Genomic DNA, 20471 nt, shown 5'->3' with positions numbered 1-20471 from the left:
TACAGAAATTATAAAACTAAAAATTCATCACACCTGGCTTTCGGGATATTTTTTCTAGTTCCTTACTCTGTTCCTTGTCCACGTGAGCTTTTGCTGCTAAATCGGATGTATTAACAGTGACCGTTGACTTGATTTCTTGCTGCGAGTCCTTCATTTTATCGTAAAAAACCTTACAAAAAAATATTTTTTTAAATAAAAAAAAATACAGATTTCAAATTTTTCTTACTCTTTTAGTTATTTTTTTCCTTTTTGCGCAAAAGAAATTAAAAGAACAGAGAATTTAGAATTTTACCTTGAAAAATGATTGACTTAAGTCAAGTGCCATTAGTTTGGAAAAAATACTCTTCTGAATAATTGGATTTCCCCCTTCTAATAGTGCAATTCCAAGTTCCACGACTTCGACGAATATACTTGGCGAGTGAACGCTTCTTATAACTAATTCCACAAGCAAATCCGATGCTCCTTCACGATCCAAATGACTTTGTACCTCGTGTAATGTTCTGCCAGCTCTGCTCAGAATTTTCGCTTTAAATCAAAGAAAACAAAGGAAAATTAAAATTACACCGAAAATTGAAGAAAAAAATACAAAAAAATATATTATTACTAATATTATTTAATATTTATTTTCACAACTAGACATTAATCTTATTTTCATTTTTAATTAGCTATTCAAAATTTTATATTTTATATTAATAAAAAACAAATTCTATTGATAAAAATACTATTGAAAAAAATTCTATTGGAAAAGAAATCTATTGGAAAAATTCTATTAAAAAACCTACATATTTTTTTAATTTATTTAAGGTTTCTTTTAACTGTTTATTTATAAAGAAATAAATACCTCCAGGTCCATGAGTCACGGAAACTGTACAAGAATTTTTAATTTCCATATTGTCAGGTTTTTGAGTAAATGCCTTGCCGAAGTATCTGCTGAGCAGGTTATTCCTGAGAACATCCCCCTAGAGAAAAAAATCGATCGTTATTATTAAAATACCAAAAAAAAAAAAATGAATTATATTAATTAATAAAAATTATTGTAGATATAAACATCTGCTATTTATGCTATTAAAAAATACGTTTCTCAAACTAAAATACGTTCGATGGAGTTTTATAAAAGAACAAATTTCAAATAATGCGCACATTTTAATAAATTAGATAATAAATTTCAATTTAAACAAAAATTTCTAAAACAACAAAAATTAAAAAGTCAATTCTAATTTGACAATCAGAAAAAAGCGGTAAAAAGACATGCGGGCAGAACTTAATATAAATTTCAAGCATTCTTTATAATATTGAATAAATTTTCGAATATAGGATGAAAATATATAATCTTTCATTACAAAATTAAAAATTGCAAGTCAAATAATACTAAACTTAATTTAAATTTCCAAAATCAAGAAAAATGATCCCAAAGTTCTGAACAAAATTTATTTACTTCTGCCTCAAATTCAATTTTTACAGGCCTCGGATATTATAACATTTTCGACTATTTTCAAAAAATGCGACTTTTTTCGACTTATTTTCAAAAATTACGACTTTTTCGACTTTTCTTCCGAATATTGCAATAATTTTTAGTATAAAATGCAACTTATTTTCGAAATTTACAATTGAAAAGAGTTTCAATAAATAAGTATTGAAATTTTGTAAAATTTAATTGAAAATAATTGATTTTTTTTAAAGTGATTTATACAAATTTTTGAAAATCAACATTTGAAGAATATTAATTGCAAATTTTGAAAATAATTGAAATTGAATTCCTCGGAAGAATTTAATTTAAAAAAAGAATTTAATATATTTCGAATAAATTCAATTATTCTCTAAAATTTTAATAAATCCTTCGAAACAATTCAATTATTTTTATAAATGCAAAATTCTTCGCAAGAATTCAATTATTTTTATAAACAGTAAAATTCTTTGCAGGAATTCAATTATTTTCAAAACATCTTAAATTGAATTTCTCGGAAGAATTAAAATATTTTCAAATATTTCCATAAAATTCAATTATTTCCTAAAACTTTTAATAATTTCTTCGAAATAATTCAACTATTTTTATAAATTTTCAAAATTTATAATAAAAAAAGTGTTTCAATAATGGAAATTTTGTAAAATTTAATTGATTTTTTTCAGAGTGTTTGATACAAATTTTTGAAAATAAACTTTAAAAGAATTTTAATTGATTGCAAATTTTGAAAATAATTGATTTCTCAAAAATTTTAATGAAAAATCTTCATGTGTAAATTTAAAAATGGTAATTAATGAGAATTAGCTTCAAAAAAATTATATTAAAATATTTTTGAAAAAAATAATTCTTAGAATTTTTTGCATTCTAATTTTTTAAAATTCAATTATTTTCATTATTTTCAAATACAAATTTCCAAAAATTCAAATACATACAAAAAATAATAACATTAAAATTTTTTACAATTAATTTTAACATTTTAACAACATATGACTTTTTTAGATTTATCAAAATTTTGGAGAAATCGCGTTTATATTAATAATTAAAATTCTTTAAAAATTCAATTATTTTTTAAATAGAATTCACCAAATTTCAATTGTTTGGAAATTTTTTAATTCTATATAATTGAAAAACTTTTATCCTTCATAAATTATTTTAAAACTATTTTTGAAAAATTAATTTTTAGAATTTCTTTATTATAATTTGTTGAAAATTAATTACATAATAACTTAAAAAACATGGACAGTTAGAATTAATAATAATAATAATAATATTAATATTAATAATATAATATTAATATAATATTAATTAATATTATAATAATAATATTTTTATAATGATAAAGAACTGAATTTTTGTATTTAAATAATTGGGTCCTTTGGACCCAAGGTCACAATATAAACAGATTTATTTAACAAAAATTAAGGTCCTGAAAACATTCTAAGTTGTATTTAAATAATTGAACTCTTTAAGAACTTTCGGAAAATTATTAAAAATAATTGGTTTCGAGAAGAAGTTTGATTAAAAATTGTAGAAAATAATTGAATTTTAAGAGAATTAAAGTTGTAATTTTTAGAAGTTATTAAATTTCAGAAGGTTTTAAATAGAAATTTTTTAAATTTTATTCCCGTATAAAAACAAACAAGAAGTATTTAAATATTTATTTAACGAAATTATTCAAGTTTTAAATATATTAAATTTATAATTCAGTGAAAGATCAGAAGAATAAAAAATAAAATTTTTGTGACGACACTGAATTGAATAAACGACTTTTTCGACATTTTTTCTATTTCAAATCGACTAAAGCGACTTTTTTTGCACCTTAAAGTCGATCCGAGGCCTGTTTTTATTTCAGTAATTTTGGGTCACTGTGAAAAAAATTAATTATCAAGTTTCTAAATGTAAACTTTAAGTTTTTGATTAAAATTTTAATTTTTTACAATCAGTTATTTATGAAAATATTTTTAATAATAATTTTTTTCATTAAAGGTTCAAAACTCGTGGATAGTACAAATTTCACTTGTATGTAAAAATAATAAATAACATAATTTATTTTCAAATAAATTACATTTATTATTAAATAAATTATATGTATTATTAAATAAATTATATTTACTATTAAATAAATTTTCTAATATTTACTAAAATAAATATAATTTATCAACAAGTAAATTATATAAATTTTACTGAAATATAACAAAAAATTGCAGGACGAAAAGTCGAATAAATCCACAACCGACAATAACAATAATAAAAAGGAATAAAATAGTAACTTAATTAACTAATAGTACTTAAATACTAAAATATTTAAAGAACAAATACTTAAATATTTTGATATTCGATAAATACTAAAAATGAACAAATGGAAAATAAAAATGCGTTGAAACTGAATCAAAAGAAAGAAGAAGGGAAAGACGTCGACTCCGACTTAGGAATTTATTTTACCCGCTGCTGTTGTGTCAATCGATGATTTTCAATTTGCTGCAAGGAACCCGGCGCAATTTCAGATTCGATCTCCTTGGGCGCTTCGATTTTATCAGCATTTTCCTGAATCTCCATTAGCAGCATGAAAACACTTGAAGCTAAAGAACTATGTCTACAAAAGCAACTCACCTGCTCAAGTAAAAACTTTATAATCTCCCCCAAAAAACAATTATCTCGAAAATTGTTCGTTTAGAGCAAAAAAAATTCTAAACACATATAATTATCATCGAAATTTCAAAAAGCAAGCAGTGAATAATTCTCTAATCGCATACCGATTCTCTAAATGTGCTGCAAAAAATATTAGAGCACTCGACATTCAAGAGATATTCTCAAAAGAATTATCTTCTTGAAGAATCAAAGATTGAAAAAATAATTCAATTAATAAATTATTAATTGAAAAATTTAAATTTAATTGTTAATTGAAAAAAATTGTACGTTAATGCGAATGCTCTTTATATTAGTAAATTGATGTAACTTTCTTGGTAAATTTTCTGTATCGTCGTGAATCATGTTAACTTACAAATTCATGCTTCGAAAAAAAAGAAAATGAATAGTTAATTTTAAATTCTCACCTTTTCTCCATATTCAGGATCAATTGCCATCATTTCTCGTAGAGTTCTCAAAACTTTGACGCACAATTTTTCCTCCTTTACTTCCAACAATTTCTCCGTGTGCTTTATCAGTCTAAAATAAAAATGAATAATATTCAACTGAACAGTGGTCATTATATTAGAAAAAATATATTTAAAAATTAATTCAAAATTAGTTCAAAATCAATTTAAAATTTAAAAACTACTTTAAATTTAAAATTATGTATTTTTAATATACTGAAATTTGTATTTTCAATATTAAAATAAAAGAAAGAATTTATTTTCTCACCGATGAATGAAGCCGCCGTTTTCACATTTTCTTCTGGCCTCGGTTGCCGAGGGAAAAAGTAACTCCGGTCGGTAGAGAATATCAACAAGCAGAGACAATTCCGATTGTACCAAAGGTTTTAATTGTTCCTCCAATAGAGAAACAATATCCTGTAGTCCCTCAATGATACTGCGATCTAATCTCATTAGCTGAAAAATGTAATTTTTTTATTAGTACATATTTCAAAAAGAATTTGGTTTCTTAAAGAAAAATTAATTTTAAATAATAAATTTCGTAATAAACTCACTTGACTGTGAGTACGTTCGACTTTCGGTTGTTTCGCAGCCTGAAGCCATTTACTCGTCTGTCTACTAAGCATCGCAGCTTTATTAAACATAGAAGCGACTTGACTCTCCAAATCCGTTGGTATTGCAATTCCTCTCGACTTGGCTGAAAAAATAAATAAATTAGAAAAATTTATCAATTTTAGTTTTATTTTATCTTCATTTTTATTCTCTTTATTCAAATCACAAATGACTCTTTCGATTCAAAATTTTATTTTTCAAATGCAAGAATCCTTTTGTTACTTTTATCTGTAAATAAAAAAATTTCTCTTAATGTTCTCCGGTAAAATTGTGATGCTAAAAAATTCGAAAGAGTTGAATTTAACAAAAAAAAACTACTAACCGACATCGGACAATGTTCTTATGCAATTTTCTACGCTGAAGCGTTGTCCTGCACTGAGCCACGTACATTGAGAAACTTTGAACGCAGCATGCAATAACTGGACGAATATTGGCTGTCGAGTCTGTATAGCAAAAAATTCATATAGCCTCTCATTGAACAAAAACGAAAAATTCAATAGCAGATGAAAAAAGTCAAATTTAATGAATAAATTTTAGTTTCAAAGAATTTAAGAAATTAAATTATTAAATAATTTAAAAAAATTAATTTCCATGCAATAATTAATTAATTGATTAATTAACATTGATCAATTTAATTATTATAAAGTAAAAATAAAGATTTTAATAAAAATACTACTTAATCAAAATAAAAATTATAGGCAATAAAAATACTGCTTAATCAAAATAAAAATTATAATAAATTCCTAGTAAAAATAAAAATTGTACGAAAAATACTACTTTGTAAAAATAAAATACTACTTAGTAAAAAAATGGTAATAAAAATATCACTGAATAAAAAAAATCGTAATAAATATACCACAGAATAAAAATAAAAATTGCAATTAAAATTCTACTTAACAAAAATAAATATACTAATCAATTAACAATAAATACAATAATTCAATAATTAGTCACTTTTCGTTAATTAATTAAATTTCCCTTTTTGTTAATATACACAAATTTTTTTTTACCGGTATTGAAGCCCTTTTTATTGGTGTGATCGGTGAAAAAGCGATGAATTGAGAAGAAAATAGTTTGAAAAGAAAGATTTTTATAATAGTAGAGAAAGAGAGAGAGAGAGAAAGAGAGAGAGAGATTTTTTTTGGAGAGAAAGAATCATGCAAGCATTCAAAGTGAGCATAATTTTCCGATCTTAGCACTTACACTATCTTCGCAATTATTATTACTGGTGCGGTCACACTCCTTTAGATTCCAGTATAGTCTTGCTTCGTGCAGGTGTTTCTATTAGTTTTTTTTAACCCATCACCAAACAGACCAGATCAGAAAGAAGACCAGTTGACACATGCCGAAAATACAGAACATGCCGCTTGTGCAAAATTAGCATTAATCAAGCCCGAAATCAAAACAACTTTTTTTGTTCTGTCCTCGTTAATTTTTTACCAGTTTTTAAAAAATGTTCAAACAAAATGAAAAGAAATGTTAAAAGAAAAATATCGAAATAAATGTTTAGAAAAATGTTCAAAAAAATGTTTAAAAAAATATTCGAAAAGTTTTAAAATAATGTTTCAAAAAATGTTTAAAAAGTGGTAAAAAATGTTTTAAAAAATGTTCGAAAAGTGTTACAAGAATTTTTTTTAATATTCGAAAAGTATTGAAAGAATGTTTTAAAAACTGTTTGAAAAAATGTTAAAAAAGTGTTTAAAAAATATTTAAATAGGTAAATGTTCCAAAAATGTTTTTAAGAATATGTAGAAAAAATTCTAATTTGAAACAAGAAAATATTTTCGTAAAACAAGAAGAAAAAAAATCAATATTTTATCTCTCTTCAACAATAAATCCAAATTGAGGAAAAAATTTCAAAAAGGAAATTTCAAATTTTTCCTTCAGCTAATTTTTATCTTAATATTTAGAATTTTTAATTTTAATTTGATCCTTAATATGTAATTCCAAATTTCAAATTTTTCTTTTCGTCTACATTTTATCAATATTTAGAAATTTAAATCATTTTACGATTTTATTTTTCCAAGGCAAAAAAAAAACTATTCTATTCTCCTATCTAAATTTTAATTGCTCTCTAAATCTAGCTTCTCTAAATTTTCAAAAAAAAAACTACTCCTCAAGTCCTAAAATTCTCTTTATAAAAAAAAAAATTACCTCCATTTGGTTGCACTTTCAAAAGCAGAATGCAAAATAAATTAATTTTGTTAATGCACACAGCAAATTTTCATCTTCTAAATAGAAAATCAAATGTTATTCCATAAATGTCGAGCATGTGTTGTTTTTTCAGTTTCAAATAAAAACGTGTGTTTATTTGATGCCCATAAATTTGAAAAAACAACTAGTAGTGCAAAGAATGCGAAGTGAAAAAAATTGTTTTCTCGTTCTCAAGACAATTTCTTTCCCTTTCAAGCAAATTTTGAAAGAAAAAATAAAAGAAAGAAATATCAAAAATTTTTCGCAAGCTCAAAAAGAAAAAAACAATTTTAAATTTTCAGTGGCACACGTGTCAAATATGTTTCTTTCTGTGAATATTTGTTGCTGACATCAAACGTAGTATGCAGAGAATTATTTTTGAAATTCATTATTTAAAAAAAAGGAAATAACCAGGAAAAAAAGTGAGAAAAATTCAATTTTTCCCAAAGAGAAAATTTAAAAAAAAAAGAAAGAAAAATGAATATTTTACCTGAACTGTTGTACTTTGATCGGAGAATGGACTGCTGAAAAATGTTGTGATAATGTTCATTAAACAATTTGTCACATAATTTTCCAGAACAGTATCGGCATGACTTCGATCGTGTGTGGCGTTCGCTATCAGACCCATGTCGACAATGAACGATTTTTCAAATAGTGACCACATATGATTTGACGTGTAAATCTCCTTCATTTCCACTTCCGTGTCAATGTAGCAATGATTGAGAAAGTTGATATAAGCCTCCTTTACCTATTCAACAAGATTTTTTTTAATAATAATAATAATAATAATAATGTTAATAATAATTAATTAATTAATAATTTAGTAATTCAAGTCTCGAATTTAAGCAGATTTCTAAATTCAATTATTCAAAACTTCAATAATTTTCTTAAATTAATGTTTAAACACTTGCTATTTGTTTTTCAACGTGAATTTAAAATAATATTTGACGAACAAATTTAATTTTTCTAAATTTCAATTTCAAACTTTCTGAAATTTAATTATTTCTAAAAATTACAACTGTAATCATTCAAAATTTAATTATGTTCTAAAATTTTTAACTAAATTTCTTCTCTAAATCAACTAGGTATTTTTAACAATTTTCCGAAAGTTCTTCAAGAATTTAATTATTTCAATAAAAAAATTCAATTTTTTATAATAATTGTAACATTAACTCTTTCTGATTCTTTTTAAATGTTATTAAAGGCGAATTATTGAAAATAATTGGGCAATAATATTGAAAAAAATTGAATTTTTCAAAAAAAATTTTAGAAAATAAAAAAAAATAAACATTTTTTATTTTAATTTAAAAAAAAAAGGTAGAAAATTTTAAGAATTAGTTTTTTTTATAAATATTGTAATGTCATTTTTCGAAATTAATTGAGTTCGTTCAAAAAATTTCGTAAAATTTAAAAACAAATTCATCAATTTTTTTAAAGAATTGAAATTAAAAATTTTTGAAAATAATTGGGCAATAATATTGAAAAAAATTGAATTTTTCAAAAAAATTTTTAGAAAATAAAAAAAAATAAAAATTTTTTATTTTAATTTAAAAAAAAAAGGTAGAAAATTTTAAGAATTAGTTTTTTTTATAAATATTGTAATGTCATTTTTCGAAATTAATTGAGTTCGTTCAAAAAATTTCGTAAAATTTAAAAACAAATTCATCAATTTTTTTAAAGAATTGAAATTAAAAATTTTTGAAAATAATTGTTTCTCCAACATTTTAGTAAGAATTCTAAAAAATTAGATTTTTTAAAAAATATTTTATATAATTTTTTTAATCTTATGCTCATTAATTTCTTTTATACAAATTTTCATTTGGAGATTTTTCATTAAAATTTTTGAGAATTGAATGATTTTCAAAATTTGCAATTATAATTCTTCAAAATTATATTTCTGAAAAATTTAGAATTTTAAAAATCTTAATGTAAACAATTCTTTTATAAACTATTTTATACAACTTTTTGTCTTTAATTCTCATTAATTTCTTTCATACAAATTTTCATTTGAAGATTTTTCATTGCAGTTCTTGAGAATATTCAATAAATAACAAAATTTGGAAATAAAATTCTTCAAATAAATTGATTTTCTAAAATTTTAATTAAAATACTTGAAAAAAATTTATTATTTTCAATAAAATTTTACAAAAAGTTCAATTAGTTAAAAACATTTGAATTATACATTTCAAAAAAATTATTTTAAAAAATAATTATTCACAAACTTTACTATTGTTACTTGAAAAATTTGTATTTTTTTGAAATAAATCGATAAAAGTAATAAAAAAAAAAATTAATACAGAAAATAATTAATCAAACCTCTGGAGTGCAATCGGGATGGGAAACCATGGCAACTATATCGTCTAATGGCAAAAGGCTGTGACACTTGATTTCCGTATTGACATTCTTGCCCATTGTACAGCAAGCCAATAGTTTCACAAGTTCGACATGATATCGTAATGGACTGCTTTCCTCCGTTCTGTGTCTCTCTGATCGCATCATCTCGACAAATTGATTGAATGACGCTCTATCATTGTAGAAAACCAAAACATCCTCTCCAGATTGCACCATCTGAAAAATTACCCCAAAATATTATTTTAATTGAAAGAAAATTCTCAATCAAGCAAATAATTCAACACGTAATTATTTTAAACCAATTTTAAAACCATTTGCAAATTATTTTAAACTATTTAAAAATATTTCAATCGAAAGAAAATTTCCAATCAAATATTAAATCTATTAAAACTATTTTTGAACAATTAAAAAGAAAATTTAAACAAACCTCTTGCATAACCAATTCCTGACACTTGCGAATAAATTGATTCTCCGCTTTAACAATTGTTTGAAGAAATTTCAAGTACTGAACATGTTTTCCATGCGTCTCGATGCAATGAACAAAATGCTGTATCACTTTTGGATTGACTTCATTGCACAAAGTTGAATTATCTTGAAAAATACTGCAAACAGTTTGCGCCTCACGAATACCGGGATTTAAAAATAAATCCAATTGTTTATGCAATAAAACTTGATTTTGTTGATTTCCTAGACAGAAATTTTGCAGGAAATCATGCGCCAAACGCATTAATTCATTCATTCGTACATCTTCCTTTGCATCAAATGGCACTTGCAGTAAATCCAATACAATAATATGAACGCCAACATTTCTCAATAATCGTTGTTCATGTTTTCGCGGTATCGCTTGACCATTCGGCAATGTTTGAATGCAAAGTTTATTCATTCTCATTAAAATTCGTTGAATCTTTTTATATTCCTCGGCTTGATCGGCGTGCAATGGTGGTCCAATGTCCAAATCAATTGCTGATCCTGAAAAACACCAAATTTATTCTAATTTTTTATTGTGATTTTCATTTTTGTCTGTTTTTCTTTTTCTAAATATTTTTCATACTTTTGTAATATTTTCTTTAGTTTCGTAATATTTTTCATTATAGTTTGTAAAATTCGATTATTACTGATAAAATGAATATTTTCTTTTATTAATAGAATGGATTAAAAATAAAAATATTTATCAATATAGGAGTATAATTAGAACCTTTTTTCTCCAGAGAAGAGAGCTGAGGAGGAGTCTTCCTCGGAGCCGTGTTCTCGTCTTCATCTTCTTTGCTCTTCTTCTTTTTCGCCTCATGCTCCTCGGTTGCTCTCGATTTATAAACCCAGAGTTCCGATTTTTCCACCGATTGCCGAAGAACATCGAGATCTGCTTTTATTTGCTTGTAAGATTCGACGTCACTGTCCGAGACTAAAAGTTGCACCTTTAACAAAACAAAAATTTAATTAGACTTTTCATCAATTAATTGATTAAACTGAAAATTATGTAATTAATTCCTAAAAATAAAACTTCCTTATTTGTATTTATGAAAAGAAGGTTTGAGACCATTCTAATTTTTCAGGATACAAATATTTTCTATTTTAGAGATAAATTCTCAACAAAAGCTCTTTAAAAAAAAATGCATTCATTTGATAATCAAAAATATTTTTCAATTTTTTCGTATTTTTTTGTTTCGTATTCTTATTCATCAATAAAAGTGAAAATATTTAAATGAACTGAAATTACCTGTTTAAAGGCTTGTAAAACTTCCTGCCTTTGACTGAAATGTCGAAAGAGAAGATGCAAGGCTCCAGAAACAAGGGGCGGATAATCGTGCATAGCCAAATGAAGCAAAACTCTCAAAAATGTTTTTCCACCTTGACCATCCAAGTCCAAAGCGACACATTCCTCACTTCAATTAAAATGAAATTTTTAAGTACTTTTCTTTCAAATTACAATCTATTTTGATTTTAAAATATTTAAATTACACAATGAACTCTAGTAGAACTAAATTTTAAGTTTTAAAATTAAATCAAAATTGCTCTTTAAAACGGTTTTCAGAGAGCAAAAATCTATGTAAAAAAAAAATAAAAAAACTTACCTACTCCCGAAAATACCTTCTGCCTGTGTGCCAACTAATTCCAAATCGATACCCTTCTGTCCGAGATTCATATCACCTGAAGTTTTCTCAGTCTCATCGAATTCTTGTTTAAAAATACTGAGCAGACACGATATTCGAAAATCCAATCTCACGTCAAGTATAAATTGTAGAATTTCGATAATTTTCAATTTTGTGTCCATCACGAGAGGATATTCCTTTTTCGCCGATGGATTTGGTTTTTGAGAGGAATTTCCAGCGAGAACTTGACCCGCTGGTCCTAATGTTAGATTTGTCATTACTGCTCCCATATCGCCGATGCATCTCAGAACACCGCCTTCGGCTGAAAGATAAAAACAAAATTATTTCAATTTTTCAATATTTAAATAAAAATAAAAATCGAAAATATTGATATTATTGTTTACGATCCTCCAGGGAATTATTGTTACGTTCCTAATAGTATAGAAACTTATTCGAAATGTATTTACAGCTTTTTACAAAAAAACATGCATTACTATTTAATAATACAAAAGAACTTATTTTTCTACTAAACACAATTTTAAATAATTACAATTTTACCTGTTTCCTCAGATTCCACGCTTTCGGCTATGAAACATTCAGTTTGTAATTATTTTTACATTTTGCAATTTAATTAACATTTATCAATCAAACAAGAAGAATTAATTTTCAAATTTTTTTCTTTCTAAGAATTAATTATTTTATTGCTGGAAATTAAGAAGCGTCATGCAAATAGTTATTAACAATCTTCTTGAAAAAATTGCAGAAATTTACATGTTTATTTACAAAAAATTATCTATAGATAGAAATAAAGTAAAAAAATATAAATAAACTTAAACAATAATTTTCCATAAATAAAAATAAACAAGTTGAAAGAAAAATAATATAAATCGAAACAAGTAAAAAGAAAAATAATAAAATTAAAAATAAATAAAAAAAAATAATAATTAATAAAATAATCGTCTTCCCATAAAAAAAATATTTAAAGAATGTATTAAATATTACAAATTTGTATTTATAGTAAATTCAGGCCTCAGTTCGACTTTAAGGTGCAAAAAAAGTTGTTTTAGTCGATTTAAAATAGAAAAAAAGTCGAAAAAGTCGTTTATATAATTCAGTGTCGTCACAAAATTTTAATTTTTATTATTCTTCTGATCTTTCACTGATTTCTAAATTTAATTATTTAAAACTTAAATAATTTCATTAAATAAATATTTAAATACTTCTTGTTTGTTTTTATACGGGAATAAAATTTAAAAAATTTCTATTTAAAACCTTCTGAACTTTAATAACTTCTAAAAAATTACAATCTTAATTCTCTTAAAATTCAATTATTTTCTACAATTTTTAATCAAACTTCTTCTCGAAATCAATTATTTTTAATAATTTTCCGAAAGTTCTTAAAGGATTCAATTATTTAAATACAACTTAGAATGTTTCCAGGACCTTAATTTTTGTTAAATAAATCTGTTTATTTATTATAATATATTATTATATTTATTATTTAAAATATTTTAAAAATAATTTATGAAAGATAATAGTTTTTCAATTATATAGAATTGAAAAATTTCCAAACAATTGAAATTTGGTGAATTCTATTTAAAAAATAATTAAATTTTTAAAGAATTTTAATTATTAATATAAACGCGATTTCTCCAAAATTTTAATAAATCTAAAAAAGTCTTATGTTGTTAAAATGTAAAAAATAATTGTAAAAAATTTTAACGTTATTATTTTTTGTATGTATTTGAATTTTTGGAAATTTGTATTTAAAAATATTGAAAATAATTGAATTTTAAAAAATTAGAATGCAAAAATTCTAAGAATTATTATTTTCAAAAATATTTTAATATAATTTTTTTGTAGCTAATTTTCATTAATTACCATTTTTAAATTTACACTTGAAGATTTTTCATTAAAATTTTTGAGAAATCAATTATTTTCAAAATTTACAATTAAAATTCTTTTAAAGTTTATTTTCAAAAATTTTTATCAACAACTTTGAAAAAAATTAATTATTTTTAATTTAATTTTACAAAATTTCAATTATTTATACTCTGTTTTATTGTAAATTTTAAAAATTTATTTAGTATTTAATATTTATAAAAATAGTTGAATTGTTTCGAAGAAACATTAAAAAAAAAATTTATTAACATTATTAAAATTTTAGGAAATAATTGAATTTTATGTAAATATTTGTAAATATTTGAATTCTTCCGAGAAATTCAATTCAAAATGTTTTGAAAATAATTGAATTCCTGGAAAGAATTTTGCTATTTATAAAAATAATTGAATTCTTGCGAAGAATTTTACCATTTATAAGAATAATTGAATTGTTTCGAAGGATTTATTAAGATTTTAGAAAATAACTGAATTTATTCGAAATGTATTGAAAATATTTTTAAAAATTAAATTCTTCCGAGGAATTCAATTTCACGTATTTTAAAAATGTTCAATTAAAATTCTTCAAAAGTTGATTTTCAAAAATTTTTATAAAATACTTTAAAAAAATCAATTATTTTTAATTAAATTTTACAAAATTTCAATTTTTATTGACACTCTTCTCAATTGTAAATTTCGAAAATTTAATTCGAGAAATTATTAAAAAAAATTTTTTTTGAAGATGTCTATAGTTATTTTTCACACTATTTATAAAAATCGAAATAAGTTGCATTTTATACTAAAAATTATTGCAATATGTGGAAGAAAAGTCGAAAAAGTCGTAGTTTTTGAAAATAAGTCGAAAATGTTATAATATCCGAGGCCTGTAAATTGTAAAAATATAGAAAATAAATTTCAATTTGATTGAAAATAATATAGTAATGAAAAGTAATGATATTCTATGAAAAAATTTTTCAACTCAAAGTAAATTATTTCCTATTCTTCATTGTTGCTTTTTTTTGTAAATTAGGAAAATATACTTACAATCAATTTCTCCAGTGGGTATTTTTCCATTTGAGCAATCGTTTTCAGACACGCAATCGAGAATATTTAGGAGAGTTTTTGTTAGAGTAAGTAAATCGCTGAAGCCATAGAATCCAAAGTAAATTAGATCGCGGGCAAGTTTAACAACCTGAAAGAATAATAGAACTTTCATTCGAAAAGAAAAAGAAAATAAAAAAAATTCCGTATATTTATATTCGATAAAAATTTACCTCAAATGTAAGTTTATTTTGCTCCTGATCAGCGAACGACCAAACCTTCGCCACAACATTACACAAATAATCTTCCACGAACATTATTGTTGAACTGAATCTCGCTCTCACAGCTTCTTTATTTTCATCCGGCATTTTATTTGTATCGTAACTGAAAAAACAGCCAATTTTTTTTTTATTTTCAATGCCGACAATTATAATTTTTAAAGAGACATCAAAAAGAAAACTAATCTATTTATTGTACTTTTTCGTTTTTCTCAGAGTAAAAAAATTCGAAATAAAAACAAAACAATAAAAATATATAAATGGAGAAATGAAAATAAATAAATAGAAAAATAAAAATATACAAGAAGAGAAAAAATTAACAATAAATAATAATAAAAAAATTGTACTAATAATAGAAAAAGAAAAGAAAATATTTACATTATTTACATACTCATTAATGCTCATTTTCGAAGGAATCTCAGACCAAAGACGAGCGTATTTCACTGGCGTGACTTGTTCCTGTGGATCTCTGTCCACGTGTAAATGAAGCATTAATCGACAAAATGAAGCTCGCAATTCGTACGAAACAGTTTCGTCTTCCATGCATCTAGAAAAGAAAAAGAATAAAAATAGAAAAATGATATTTCTTCCCACAAAAGAAATTTTCTCATTTCACATGTTTCTCTTTTTTTTTAAACCAAACAAAAAAACATGAAATTCACATTTACTTGAGTATTAAATCAATATCTAAATGGGGTGAGAGATTATTCAGCGCCAAATATTGTCTATTCAGACACATATTGCTAAATAAATTCAATTGATGTCTATAATAATCCAAAATCGCTGCGTCTTCAATATTTCCCAATTTCGCGCCACGTGACAATTCACTCAGAGGCAATGTTTTCTGAAAAACCATTTATTAATTCATGTCGGAAAATTAGAATTTTCCAAAATTGGATAGAAAAAAATAGACGGATTATTCAATCAAAATATATAGAATAGTAAATAAAAATGTATAGAAAACTAAATAAAATAGAAAACTAAATAAATAGTAGAAAATTAAATAAAAAATAAAAAACTAAATAAAAAGTAGTAGAAAACTGAATAAGAAATAGAATAGGAATTTCAAATATAAATATAGAATTCCAAATAGAAATATAAATATTCGATAAAAAAAAATAATACTAAGAGGAAGAAGAAATAATTTTTCAAAATGTTAAATATAGTGAAAAGAAAAAGAAAAGTTGCGACAAACCGTTCCATTATTCCAAACGAGCATAACTTCAAGTTCCTCGATGATGGATATCTGTGGTTCCTCGTTTTCTTGCCTCTCGTCAATGTCCACGACTTCCACCGGATTTCTGACCATCCTACGAAAATTTGTTAGCAACAATAGACGAAAATCGCTAACTTTTTGACGTTATCAAAATTTTACCTAGTCTCTATTAAAATGTCTTTATTCTTTTCGCTAAGAACACTTTTGCAGATCAATTCTTGAGTAACGGCAATGGCCTTCTTATTGGAGATACATAAATCAGAGAGATAATCTAAAAATCTTGATTCCCAAGTATACATATTCTTCCTCACAAGTCCAACGAAAGTCTCAATTTCAGCGGCCGTTATATGCTTTTCCAATAGTTTCCGATTATTATGCAGCAATGCCGTTATTGTATCTTCCGCCAAAATATCGTAACCAATTTGCTTTTGCATAAATGCAAAATGCTTCGCTATGTACTCCTGTAAAGAAACGAAAATTTAAATAAATAAAATTAATTAAATTAAATGTAAATAAAATAGAAAACAAATATTAAAATATTTTTTTTTCTGTTTCTAAAAAAGAATTTAGAATATTTTTTTTCATTTCAAGCTTCATTATATTATATTACATATTGTAATTAAATAATTAATGCAAGTTATAGTTAGTATTTTTACTACAGATATTTTGTTTTCCAAAGAATTATAATTTATATCAATATAAATGCTATTTAAAATGAGACCATTTAGTAAAATTATTAGAATTTTAAACAAAATTTTAGAAGTTGTTTAACTTTACAGGGTTGCCACGCTCTTGCTCATTTCAAATTCCCTGACTATTCCAGGTTTTCCAGGTTAAAAAAATTACATTTGTTGACAAGAAAAATTTAATTTTGTTTTTCCCTGACTTTCCCTTGAATTTCAGATAAAATTCTTACTTCTTCTTGACTTAAAGAATATTCTCATTCAGTTTAAAAATTATTACTCAGAAAAATGATCTATAGCTTCTTTTTTTAAATAAATATTTAATCATTATTATTTTTTCATAACAATTAAGATTTTTAAAAATTTCTAATTCATTTTTTTTTGAAATTAAACAATTTAAAAAAAATTGTTTGTTATAAAACATGAAGAAATCGATCACTCCGAGTCTTTGACTCGGAGCAATCGATTTCTTCTTGTTTTATAATAAAAATTAAAGAAGACCGACTGATAAAATCATTATTTTATATTGAAAGAATATTGTTACTGTAACTTCATAAAAATTATTCTCACTTCAATTCAATTATTGTTTTCCAGAACTTTAAACTAAAATTGTTCTTTAAATTAATTATTTTTAATAATTTTCGAAAAATTTCTTTGAAAATTTTCAAATTCTTTTCTTTACAATTCAATTTTACGAAATTTAATCGATTATTCGAAAATTCTTCAATTAAATATATATTAGAGAATAAAAACTTCAAATAATTTCAAAAAAGTCCCATATTAAACTTTTTTAAAAAATTTAAACGTACACAATTTCCAGTTAAAAGTATGAAACATTCAAAAATTATAATTCGAAACCTTTTTAAAATTCAATTATTTCTAAAAATTCACGCTAGACCACTTTCTCTCTAAATTGAAATTATTTCATTTTTCGAGAAATTAGATTAAAATTGTATTAAAAATAATTGAATCTCTGTAAAATATTTGATTGAATTGAGAAAAGTTTTTGAAAATAATTGAAATTTTGCAAAGAATTTTATTAAAATTTGTAAAGATAACTGAATTTCTACGAAGAATTTTATTATTTATGAAGATAATTGAGATTTTGACAAGAATTTTTTTAAACTTTTGACCATAATTGAATTTCTACGAAGAATTTTATTATACTTTTGAAAATAATTGAATTCTTGAGACGAATTTTAATAATATATTTCTTTTTAAAATAATTGAATTCTTTTGTGAAATTTTATTAAAATAGTAGACATTAAAAATAATTGAATTTTGATAAATTATTTTGAAAAAAAATAAAATGTTAAAAAGAATTTTATTAAAATTTTTGAAAATAATTTAATTCTATTTTCAATTTCATTCAAATTTCATTCAAATTTAATTAAAAATGTATTGACAATAATTAAATTCTAATAAATAAATTATAGGAAGGCATTTTAATTTGATAGAATTTCTTTGATAAATTTTAATAAAATTTTTAAGAATAATTACATTTTTCGAGAAATTCCATTAAGAATTGTATTAAAAATAATTGAAATTCTACGATGAGTTGTATTACTTATAAAAAAAAAACATATAGGGTAAATGCACTAGTAGTCGGACACTTAAGGATACAATCTTAAATTATGCTTTTTTTTTGAAATAGCAAATATCTACTGTGTTTATAAGCACATTATTAATTAAAGGAGTTCTTCAGGATTAAAAATCATATAAATTTGTTACAAATAGTTGAGTATTTAATAAAATATAAACATTTTAATAAAAAATTACGAATGCTTTAGTAGTCGGACACTTTTTCCCCTTGTTTCTATAGTCGGACATCTGTCAAATATTTTGAATTTATAAAGTAAAAAAGATAATTTTTTAATTGCTATCTGCTGGAAAATGGAATTAAAGCATATTAGAAGTTATTAATATAATATTTAAACCCTATAAGTTTTAATATTTATGATTAATTATCAACAAAACTTTGTGCCACTCATCGCGCTACTCGAAAATGGTTGTATCTATAGTCGGACACCATGATTTTTAAAACATTAAATAAAATATTTCTTGTTTAATTATTTTCGAAAATAACACTATTCTAATAAAATATAAACTTCACACATTCGTCTAGTATACTTTTTAAAGTAATTATCACAATGCATTATTATTTATTTGCCAAAAAACACGAAAGTGTCCGACTACTAGTACTGTCCGACTATACCCGCACTTACCCTATAGAATTTTATTATTTATGAATATAATTGAATTTTCGGTAAAAAATGTTATTTTTTATGAAAATAATTGAAATACGAAGAAATTTATAGAAAATTTGTAAATAATAGAATTCCTGCGAAATTTTTATTTCATTCATTCAAAATTAAAAATTTCCAAAATTTCAAATTAAAAAATTTTGAAGTTTATCTATTTATGAAAATTGTAAACGTGACTCTTTTAAAATTGAATTAATTTTGAAATATTTGAGTGAAATTAGATTTCAAGAATAAGCACAATAACTTTAAAAAACAATAATTTTCCAGGATTCTGATAAAAATTCCCTGACTTTTCCAGGTTTTCAAGGTTTCCAGGTTGCGTGGCAACCTTGACTTTATCATTTTTCAATTAATTTAATTTGTTGCATTTATTTTAGTTTTAAAAGATACGGAATTCTTTGTTTAAAAAGCTGAATGTATAATTATTTTTTAATTTTTTAGAATAATTAAAATTTTCGTAATCATGATTATTTTTAATTTTAAAATTATTTGGAGAATAAAAGTATGAAATATGTACCAATTTTTGCGAAATAATAGTAATTTAACAAAATTTATCCGATTCTCTTGAAATTCGTTTCTAATTACGAATTGACGTAAAATTTTAGAAATTCGAAATAGAGCCTCCGTTTGTTTGACTTTCTTCTAATTTATCAGATTCAGTGATTTTTGGAGTTAATTTGGTAAAGTTGAATTCGTTACTTTGAATTTAGAAAATCTGATGTCAATTTAATTCTTTTTTTCGTTATGCACGGAAAAAAATATTCACCTGGAAAAACTACAAATTTCACTGTATTAGCGAAATTTTTCAGTTGCTTTCGCTATTCTAGAGAAACTTATCGTTGTTTCAAATGAAACTTCTTTTCCGTGTGTAATAATTATTATTTCTTTAAAAATTATATAAATTAAAATCACTTCAAATTGTTAAGAATAAGCAATGCAATACAACATTCCCACGCGAATAGTTTGTCTAGTAAAATTATAATAATCAGCAATCTATTTATAATAAAGTTAAGAATAAAGAATCTTTTTTTCATTTTTTTTTCAAATTATACCTGATTTTTTCGGTAATCCTGCTGCGAGAGTCTGAGTATTCGATAGCACAATCGAAACATGTATTTGTAAGGAGCATGCCTTGGATCATTGAGTTCCTCTATCCTAAGAAATGGTCCCTCACCTTCCGCCGATTCCAGAAAAGGCGCCTAAAAAAAATTACAATGAAATTTTATTCTTTAATTTTATATAAAAAAAAAAATATTTTCCATAGAAAATAATATAAATATCCATCCAACTAAAAATAATAATTAATAATT

General features: G+C 23.5%; 1 protein-coding gene across 8 annotated transcripts in view; it reads right to left on the bottom strand.

Annotated features, from left to right (window-relative positions):
- LOC122497972 (inositol 1,4,5-trisphosphate receptor) overlaps positions 1-20471 on the bottom strand; it is a 59867-nt gene that overhangs the window by 13408 nt on the left and 25988 nt on the right. For 2 of the 8 annotated variants that reach the window (XM_043605418.1, XM_043605419.1), the window contains exons 10-32: positions 20214-20360; positions 16374-16675; positions 16194-16308; positions 15667-15842; positions 15390-15545; positions 14954-15104; positions 14724-14871; positions 12360-12386; positions 11784-12123; positions 11429-11594; positions 10907-11126; positions 10139-10680; positions 9676-9927; positions 7850-8107; positions 6370-6447; positions 5489-5609; positions 5109-5251; positions 4823-5010; positions 4516-4627; positions 3905-4012; positions 842-959; positions 293-525; positions 34-169 (exon numbers count right to left, since the gene is read on the bottom strand). In XM_043605418.1, the coding sequence (XP_043461353.1) occupies positions 34-169; positions 293-525; positions 842-959; positions 3905-4012; positions 4516-4627; positions 4823-5010; positions 5109-5251; positions 5489-5609; positions 6370-6447; positions 7850-8107; positions 9676-9927; positions 10139-10680; positions 10907-11126; positions 11429-11594; positions 11784-12123; positions 12360-12386; positions 14724-14871; positions 14954-15104; positions 15390-15545; positions 15667-15842; positions 16194-16308; positions 16374-16675; positions 20214-20360 (4237 nt within the window). The remainder of the gene's footprint in view (positions 1-33; positions 170-292; positions 526-841; positions 960-3904; positions 4013-4515; positions 4628-4822; positions 5011-5108; positions 5252-5488; positions 5610-6369; positions 6448-7849; positions 8108-9675; positions 9928-10138; positions 10681-10906; positions 11127-11428; positions 11595-11783; positions 12124-12359; positions 12387-14723; positions 14872-14953; positions 15105-15389; positions 15546-15666; positions 15843-16193; positions 16309-16373; positions 16676-20213; positions 20361-20471) is intronic. The other 6 variants (XM_043605421.1, XM_043605423.1, XM_043605422.1 and 3 more) reach the window with 6 other exon arrangements.

This window comes from Leptopilina heterotoma, unplaced genomic scaffold, assembly GCF_015476425.1.
Source record: "Leptopilina heterotoma isolate Lh14 unplaced genomic scaffold, ASM1547642v1 Lhet_14, whole genome shotgun sequence".
Lineage (NCBI taxonomy): Eukaryota > Metazoa > Arthropoda > Insecta > Hymenoptera > Figitidae > Leptopilina > Leptopilina heterotoma.
Note: the sequence above shows the minus strand (reverse complement) of the source record. Positions and strands in the feature narration are given on the sequence as shown.